A 10,414-nucleotide genomic window follows, 5' to 3' on the forward strand; every position below is an offset into this window, starting at 1 on the left:
CCACAACACAATGGATTACGGACATGAGCTTTGACCCTTTCAATATCATGTGGCCTTTTGTGTTCCGTTATCGTTGTACCAATTCAATATCCAGTCCACACAGATTCACATAGCAGTGTCTTTTATGAGACTAATGACTTAATATTTAGAACAGCTAAATTGTAGTATTTTACAGTATGTATTAAAACACCATGTGAAGCAAAGAACCATTTTTCGTAGTGTAGGCTCCTCACACTACTTTTGTGCCATCCAGATTTACATAAAATCAATAATAGATGGTTAATGTTCAGCTAAAGATGACCGATGTCCTCAACTGCAAACACATCATTACAAAACAATCTACTTTAGACTGCTAGAAGTCCCTGGAACTACTGTGACTAAGGTTCAGCACTGGTTTATTTATTCAATTTTTCTTTGCAGTACAGGAGCATTTATAATAGAGGTGGGTGTCCTTCAATTCTTTTGTCTCTTTGCCATTTCAGAGCACCCCTTAAAACAACTTAGTGAATTGAGATTATTGGTGTGGTATATTTTTATACGTTATACTTAGATCATAATAGGTAGGTACACATACATACAGTTATAAAAGCTACAGCTCTGGGCCTATAGCTTGAAATCCACAGCACGCCTGAGAGTCACATGAGAGCCTGTTGATTGATTAGGTCAAATAAGAGCTGAGAGACAGTGACTATTGTCTTAGAACAGTGCTAGACAAAGGACAATACACAAGTCACATGATTAATCAACAGAAAGCAACACCCACGATGGACACTCGACATTTTCCTTATGTTTGGGCTGGAAGGATTTTGTCATGCATTGTTGGCACCGTTTGTAATTACTCTGTCTTACAAATAAAAAGACTTGAACGTATCTTCGCCTCCGGACTCCACAGATTTCTTCCAAGCAGGCCTGGTATAACCCACAACTAACAATCTATTATGGATAAAAGACAGCTTGTCTTATCTCAACCACTATGAAGTAAAATAATGTTTTAAAGAAAATGCTGGACCTATTTTATACAGTATGAGTATGTAAAGTGAGAGGTCATGACAATTTGGGAAACATGTACTCTGATACTAGAAAGATACCACCAGAGGGTGCCATTGATTACAAACTGTGAAAGCCACAATGTGTGAAAATTATTCCATCAACAGATCCTTTGCAACCGAGTTGATAGTTCAAGGAGAGAAACAAAACAAAACTGCATTATTGTAAAATGTTTGAAAGTGAGATAAATACAATAATAACACCAACACTGATTAATTCTTAAAGCTCATTTGGCACTATGAGAAGGAGCTGTCAAAGACATCTTCAAGGGCACGTTGGGGCACACTTTCTGGTCCTGCCCAAGGATTGTTTTATTCTGGCAAAAAAAATTGCTTGGTATAGCAGAGTATATGGTTTTCATATCAAACCTGATGCACTAACTGCCTTGTTTGGATGCTCCGAAGCTTCTCTTGCTCTGCCGTACTCTGTCCAACAGACTCTATATGCTTGGTACACTTGTAGCAAATAGAATTATTTTAACAGAGTGGGAAACTTCCATCACTCCTTGTTTTTCTAGATGGCTACATCCATACACCTGGAGAGGCTGCATTGCAACAAACAGGACAGTCTAGCAACATTTGAATACATCTGGGGTCCTATCACAGGTCATCTCGACTCTGCTGTGTGACTGATCAAGCCCAATTGTTAATGTGTCCAACTGTTGTATTCTGTTTGCCTATACAGTACCTCATTATGATAGGTTAATTACTCATGTTTAACATGCATTATAGTCTGGTGTTTGTTTGTCTTATTGTGATGTCTTGTACTCATGTTTAACATGCATTATAGTCTGGTGTTTGTTTGTCTTATTGTGATGTCTTGTTGATTTTTAAAGACAGAGGAGAATTTCCAACACAGCTCAATTGAAATGATTCTTGTTGTTTGGGCAAAGTAATATGGACCCGTTACAACTTACCTGATTCCCCAGGGGCTTGATTCATGAGTCCTGTGATTTGACCCTTGATGCAGAAGCAAATAGTTATTTTGTTCCAGCTTTAGTAAAAAGTATCATAGTCTCATTAAATGAATGTATTAATAAATAATTAAAGAATAAATGAAAGACGTACAGTATAAATGGAAAGTCTCAATAGGTTGGCCTTGGTTAATCGGGAGAAGCACCTTGCAGTCATATGTGCCACCAATTCCCGATTTCATCTCTGAATGGCCCCTTGATCTGTTCAAGTGCTCTTACAGTTAACAGGTCAGGTTTTCTGCCCTTGTGGACGTCAATGGATGTTCCTGCTGAGCATACATCGAAAAGAATTGTTATTGAGAAATATTCATATTTCATTTTTGCATTGTATTGTAGGCTACAGCTGAATAAGATACATGCATGTTGAGAGCACCATTAAACAAAATGTTTGACAATTTTGCTTACATGTTAAAATGTCTTTATTGCGTAATATTCCTCAGTGTTCCTAAAATGGAGAACAGGCTCTCATACTGCAAGTGAAAGTCCTTGAAATGGTAGATTTAATTAAAATTCACCAATGTCAAAACATGGGGATTGCAGATGTAAAACAGGCTTTTAACTTGCCAATATTATTCTCTCTGAATGCAAGAGTGGGGTAAAATTCCCCCGTCTGAATGTTGTGCTGGAAAGAGCGTATGTTTCAGTGTTGTTCTACATTCCAAGTAGAAGGTCACTAGTCTCGGCTGTAAGGCGGAAGGGGACAATAACAGTTTATACAATGCTGGCAGCAGGGGGTGAGGTCGCTCTATGCCATCCAAGGCTTATTACTGAATCAATATCCCATTTTAAGAGATCAATTTAGAAATAGCCACTTCTCCTTAAAACGAGAATGGCTTCCCTTTGTGACCGTGTTGCCCAAGGCTTCATGTCATTTGTCATTGTGCAAACCAGAAAATATCTGATTTTGTTACAACTTGTATACTATATAGACGATGTTTGGTATGTATTCAAATACACTGGAATTCTTGGCGCACATTCATTTCAAGAGAATTTCAATATCCAAAACTGAAGTGAGGGTGACAGGTGTTTGTCACCCTCTTTTCAGTTTTGTCATGCTGACTGGCAAAGGCAGGTACCATCTCTGTGTTTTCAATATCATTGCTCACTTGAATGGAAGGCCCCCAGCAGATGGATATGGAACAATGGATCAACACAAATAATGGCAATGCTACAACTCCCACAATCTAAAGTGCAACTTTTCATAATAAAAATTAAATCATTGCTTCAAATGGGTCTATCTTTCTTCTCTGCATTTTAATCCTGTTGCGTCAGCAACACACCGACACTACCACTCTCTAAGGTAGCCAATCTCTTCGCCCTGTGCCTGGCTGTGCTATCCTATTTGTGACAGCCTTTTATACAACTTTGTCATAAGAAAAGGGACATACAGTCTTATGGGAATGAATATGCAAAGCATGCTGGGCTGGCCTTCACTGCGCCACGCTTACCCTCATCACTGCCATCAGATAAAATAAGCAGCCCTAAGCCCTGCCCCTCTTGAATGAAAATGAAAATATTTCCTCTCCACTTGAGTGCATGTCTACAGACACCTCTCGGGTATAAGCCTTACTTGATTTCAAAAATGGATTTTCTATTTCACAACGTACAGTAAGATGTGACCTATGGACTTGTCACACAGAAATGAACCACACACTAGTCCATTAGTGTGCTCAAATTTGTGTTAGACAAATCAATGTTGGGCTGACATGAAGGTTCCTAAGAGCAATATAATATTTAATTAGGCATGTGAATTAATATGTAATTTGTGGGGAGCTTTTTTATGGTGTGGAGACTGGCGAGTAGTCTAGAAGAGCATTGTCTGCATGTCCCCTGTATGCCTGAAATGACTGACGAAGATCTTCTGTAGCAGTGGTTCTCAATAAATAATAAAATCAGTTTAACCACTTAATACAGTCGGCTATTTGAAAATTGGCAAACTACAAGATCGCAACGCGTTGTGAGCTTGTAGATCTGCCATTTTCAAATCTTGGGACATTTTTAAACATTTGGAAGATTTTTCTTTTAACTTAAATGTTTCAAAACTCCCTGGCACAGAATCTTTTCAGATGAGGGTGCAAATACATATTGATTTGGGGATGAAAAGGATGGAGACCACTGTTTCACAGCATGGCACCAAAAGGGACACCCATACCAAATATGGAGTTCCCCATGCTGACCAAGGACAGCTACTGTAGCCTACAGGTGTTGTGTTAATATAATTATTACATTATTTTAGTCATTAGGAATCGTGTTTCCCCTGCCATTGCCACTCCATAAGAGACAGGAATACTAGTGAGAAGAATCGTACCACATTCATTGATGAACTGAGAAGAAAACTGGGAATCCATTATAACTTAATGGTCCAAAATGCCTCTAGATTGATTGAATACTAATTAACAGTTTTGAAAAAAGTACAGGGGTACAGTCATACAATAATGCTAAAAGGATAACACAAAAGGCCCTGAGGACTTGTTTCAATTGTGGTCCTGAATGTGTTGACAGATATTATAACACATGCAAAGCATTCAGATCAGGAAGCTGGATTTGAACATACAAGATGCAATGACTATTGTAAGCCTGTGAAGCCTGTGCCTACATCAAAAACAAGTGCACACATGAAGTGGCTGGCTTTGGAATTGATTGTCCCAAATTTGTTCTACTGTAGTTGAATGAGATTTTGTGCTTGTATGGGAACTAGAACTACACCCACTGTCGAGTCCCTTTCCAGTTTAGCTCCAAAGGACATACAAGGACGCAACTCAGGATTTCAGACTCAATCAACTTTTTTATTTTCCATCTGATCATCAATCAATAGCAGTAGGAGGTTGTAAACCTTTAACACAGAAAATAAAGATCAAATGTTTTCAAACAATAAATGTCCCAAAACAATAATAATATAATAATGTTTTAAAAACAATAAATGCTTTAAAACAATTAAATGTCTACATTTACAATGAAATGTATATATTTTTAAATGAATGAATCATTTAAGCCCCGTAAATGGAATAAAGAAACATCTTAAGAAAAATAGCTGATCCACAAGCTTGTAGATCGGCTCTTTTCCACTTGGCATTTTAAACCTTTTTCACATGGCAAATTCATGAACTCTACATTTTAGTAGTTTTCAATCAAATAACCCACTACAGGGTAATTTCATGAATTTTCTACATTTCTAAATCATGAACAGGATTTTAACTTTGTATTACACACTTTTAACTTTTCAAACACAAAATTAAGTCAATGCTGCAATGTAATGTATTCCTTGACCAATGCTGCAATGTGTTCCTTAACTTAAACTTTAGCAGTTAACATTAACACATTTAAGCAGTATTTCACACACATTAACAAAGTAAATACAAATTTCACCGACCATTGGGTCTTTGGGCTCAACTCTGAATGGAACTTAGAGTTTCTTCTCTCCTCTCTGGAGTTGGTTTGTTTGAATGAGCACCTCTGGTCCTTTTCAGGTGCTCCTAATCTGATAACGAGCAGCCATTTTGCTGCAGCATTCTGGGAAGTGTAGTGCTGTTTGAGTAGAGGTGTAGTTTTGACTATATAAGGATGAGGATTGGCAATGAAGCTCCAAGTACAAGTACAAGTCAAAGCTCCATTCCTGCATTTTGACTGAACACCCACGAGGTGCTGATGTATTTTCCCTATTCTGAGGGGAAGAAAGGTAAGACTGACTCAAAGAGAGGGATAATCAGGCTGCTTTAGCCTAGTCCTAGACAGTAAAATAATGAGTGTTTATAGTCTCTCAAAGTTAGAAATGGATAAATAGAACACAAAAGAATACGAGATCTGACCCGGTTCAAACGCGGAGTGAGGATACCAGGGACTTCCTGCGATGTCATGGGTTTGAGTCTCGCTGCTGAGCTGCATCACGCGTAATCTCCTCCCTCTATCCTCCACTGGCAATTCTCAAGGCCCCTGCGCCACAAAAGTCCGGTGCTTGACGTTACACAATCCCAGAATGCGTTTCCCTTGATCAAAACAGGAATCCTGGCATGCCACTGATCCACGCCAACCTGTTTTAGCTGCTCTCAAAATGGTCACATTATTGTTAAGCAATATATGATATTATTAGTACATACAGGCCTTATTTTGAAGTCTGGTTTGTATTTAAGCGGGCGGGAAGAAAAGGAGATAAAAGTGAGATTTTAACAAATTTTCAGTCAACATTGCAGTAGTGTTGATTTTGTTTAATGGTTTTATCTGTAAAAGCCACAATGTCAATGGTAGAGGTAGAGAGTAGTTTTGGGGCACAAAAATACCATAGCTGACTCATTTTTCAAAAAAAGAATCTTGAACAGTGGTTCCTAACCTTTTCACGTGCAGGGCCCACTTGAGAATCTTGAAGACGTTCACAGCCCACCCATCTGTGAAGTGGTCAGATGGGTGGGCCACGTGCATTTTCAGAGCATGTTTCTTTTAATGATCAATCAATCAATTGTGTTCTGGCTTGGATAATTGTGTTCTGGCTTCGATAAATGGGACAAACAGCCTATTCTTTAAGTTCTTATTCATCGGTATAACAATGAAAACTCATTTTTAGGTTTTAAAAATATTATATTAGTATGTCATATTTATGTCATATTATCATTAAAATCTATTAGTGTTTCGTCAATTATCTGGGGGCCCACTTGCAATATCCGTACGGCCCACTAGTGGTCCCTGGCCCACAGGTTGGGAATCGCAGATCTAGAAGATTCCAGCTACACCGAAGGACAACTGAAATGGTGCCATTCATTTTCATTCATTTTGCATGATACAAAGGCGGCATAAACAGATGCAACATGACTCTAGTCACATGAAACTCTATAATGCAAAATTGTCCTGATCTCAGCCTCATGTTCCCAAACAGTATCATACAAGCTCTTTCTAGTACTGCTGTGGCTAACTGTGTCACTCAAGATCGAGAGCTCTTTTTGTGATTTGTAAAAAGAAAGAAAGAGAAAAACCTGCAGTCCATTGTTACAAAAGGTTACTTAATTTGTCACAATGTAAAGGAATTTTGCATCAAGCAAGATTGTTCCAAATCGTTATACTATAAAAGAGAAGAATATTTGATATACAGGATACTTACTTTACTTACTTACTATTACTGATGGGAATTCTATCACAATACAACATGCTGATGTTCAATCATTTAGCTTTTTAGCAACTGTACACTGTACAGTCATACTGTAAACATTGTATATTTGTTGCACATTGACAGGCTGTAAGCAACTGCTGGGTATGGATTGATGACAGCCGGGTGTCAGTGGATTCCCATGGCTCCACAACAAATCCTGTTGTTTCAGTAGACAGAAAAACGACAACCCATCTCCATACATACAAACGCACACACTGGCCATAAATGTGTGCGTGAATGCACACACACACACGCACACACACACACACACACACACACACACACACACACACACACACACACACACACACACACACACACACACACACACACACACACACACACACACACACACACACACACACACGTTTGCATTACTATACTTGTGAGGACATCAAGATTCTAGGATGCCGATTTTATGAAAGCCTTTTCTTTTGGCCATTTGTAATTCTAACCCCAAAGCCGAAAATAGGCGATCTACAAGCTCACAACATTACACGCTGCGACATGTTGTGAGCTTGTAGATCGCCTATTTTCAGTGCATGACACCGGCATGCAACTAAGTATGAATCAGGCATAACTCTAACACAAGCTAATTGTAAGCCTAACTCCCAAAATATTTGTATAAAACAATGATTTCTCTAAATTCTATTTTTCTTTGGACATTTGTCCCTCACAAGTATAGTAATACAAGTACACACACACACACACACACACACACACACACACACACACACACACACACACACACACACACACACACACACACACACACACACACACACACACACACACACACACACACACACACACACACACACACACACACACACACACACACACACACACACACACAGTGTCCAATGTATACTGGCCCAGCTGTCTCTCTCTCCGTACACTGTAAGAGAATACCCCCAGCGAGTGTTCTAACCCTCCCCATCAATCTCTCTCCATTTGACAGAAGCTATGCCCACCTGTTCTCCCACACACTTCCACAAGCCAGGACCCCAGTGCTGCAGTCACTTGCTTGGAAGGCTCCAGTAGGAGAGCAGGTTAGGGCAACTGTAGCAGGTCTTTGTAAGCAGTGGTGGACAAAGTACTCAACCCCAGTACTATGCAAAGTATATACTCCCAGTCAAATATTACTCACCAACAAGTGAAAGTTGCTCAGTCACTTGTACTTGAGTTAAAGCACTGGGCTACTTGTTTGTATATATACTTAAGTACGCATCGTGATGTGACATGTTGTGCTATTTTCATTAGACTAGACCGGTGCCAGTTGGGCAATGGGTACCAGCCTGCTCGGGAACGATACTAGTTGGAAATACATGTCCCGCCCAGCCATTTAATACCCGTTGTCAGAGTAGTTGTGCCCGTCTGTCTGTTTGTGTCCCATTTATACCCATATATGGAGATTTCTGTATCTGTCTGTGTCCCTTTTATGCCCAGATATGGAGTTCCGTAAATGGTCAAATGGTAAATGGTGCATTTATATAGCGCCTTTATTCAATACGCTTTACAATGTGCATCACTTCACCCATGCCAAAAGAGATGGCACCAAAGAAAAGGGGCCGAGGAGGGATCACAAAAAGGTCAGAGCCTAATGTAAAAGATGATAGTGAAGAGGTCCCTCCAGGGAAGGTTGCTGCAAAGTCAACAAGAGGGAAGAGGAAGGCTTCAGCTTCTGAGGAGTCCAGAACGCTGGAGAAGACAGAAGTTGATGAACTGCCCAGACAACCACAGTACTATCACTGGTTGATGAAGTCTGAACCTGAGAGTCGCTTTGAGAATGGAATAGATGTAAAGTTTGGGATTGAGGACCTGAAGGCTCTGCTAAATCAGACTGGATGCTGGGATGGTGTCCGCAACTATCAGGCCCGCAACTTTATGAGGGACATGAAAGAAGGGCAGCTAGCTTTCTTCTACCATAGCAACTGCAAGGAACCTGGAATAGCAGGAATCATGAACATTGTGAGAAACGCCTATGTGGACCACACTCAATTTGACAAGAAAGATGTCCATTTTGATGCATCCAGCAAGCAAAGTAACCCTAAATGGAGCATGGTAGATGTGCAATTCCAAAGAATGATGGCACGTTTTATCCCTCTGTCTGAGCTCAAGAAATATCACCTGCAGCACATGGCCAACAGAGGACCCCTGAAGGACATGGCTCTCTTCACAAGAGCAAGGTTGTCTGTCCAGCCTCTCACCGATGAGGAATTTAACTTTGTCCTGAGTTTGGAGGACAAAGATCCACTGTGAACAATTTGGCTGTGGAGTGATGCTTTGAAGCAACAACAAAATGTTAAACCAATGATAATACTTATTCGTATTTTTTCCGTGTCAGGCATGCCCAAATATGGAGTCTAGGCCAGTATATGGTGTCATATTGATGATATCAACATACTCCATATGTGGGGATTAGCGGATTCATCAATATTTGGGGAGATCCACCGATCCAAACAACCATTTTGCGCATCACGCACTCGGTCCTCACTGATAAACATGGCATGCTGAGTTTGAAGTTGACGGCTCCATATACGGGCATGCCCATATATGGGCATAGCGGTCAGATTGGCAGTTTTGGAAGTGGATGTCCATATGCCTATATATGTGTGTATTGGCCGGATTCTGGACAACCGCCTATCTGACCAGTGCTGCAGTCACCATGGGTCTTCTGCGACGCGCGCGCCTAGTTTGAAGTATATCGGTTGGTCGGTTCTCGAGATATGTGAACTACAGACGGATGGACAGACAGAGATTTCTCGTATTTACAGTAGGATTTCAGTGGTTGAGTGGTTATTTGGGTCCTGACTATCAATCGTTTTGGCAGGGACCTCCTGGAGCCCCCTTGGGAACCACTGAGTTACTATACCTTGCTGGTAAAGTAGAAACACAGCAGTGCCAGTGAGGACCTGGTGACCAGTGACCTACAAGACATCACATTTTGTTATGTACTTATGTGGTAGTGTTGGGCTATATGACTTCAAATCAATATCAATCAGGATTATTTCAAACTTTTACCTCGATAACGATTGATGAATGTTTTTTTTATAATAGTAAAAATAGCGGATCTACAAGCTCTACAAGCTTGTGAGCTTGTAGTTTGGCTATTTTCGCACACCGCCATTGTACAACGAAGTATAAAACAAAGCCTAAGTGGGTAATCACACAGATTTAGTTACACCAATATTGTTGTAGTTAAGTAGTTTTATTACCATGTCGGTCTCTTCCACACAGTGCTACATACCGCTTGCATG

The 10,414-nt window shown here is 40.1% G+C and overlaps 1 protein-coding gene across 1 annotated transcript; it reads left to right on the forward strand.

Moving 5' to 3' along the window:
• The first annotated feature begins 8,195 nt into the window (after positions 1–8,195).
• On the forward strand, positions 8,196–10,178 carry LOC311063913 (thymocyte nuclear protein 1-like). The gene has a single exon (XM_084083547.1). It carries the CDS (start codon positions 8,676–8,678, stop codon positions 9,414–9,416), a length of 741 nt encoding a protein of 246 aa, XP_083939673.1. The 5' UTR covers positions 8,196–8,675; the 3' UTR covers positions 9,417–10,178.
• The last annotated feature ends 236 nt before the right edge of the window (positions 10,179–10,414 follow it).

The sequence above is a fragment of the Gymnoscopelus microlampas genome, assembly GCF_963454915.1.
Source record: "Gymnoscopelus microlampas genome assembly, chromosome: 16".
NCBI classification, from domain to species: Eukaryota; Metazoa; Chordata; class Actinopteri; order Myctophiformes; family Myctophidae; genus Gymnoscopelus; species Gymnoscopelus microlampas.

Excerpts from the sequence above, each read along its gene's own strand:
- LOC311063913 (XM_084083547.1), top strand. The coding sequence starts at position 8,676 with ATGTGCATCACTTCACCCATGCCAAAAGAGATGGCACCAAAGAAAAGG.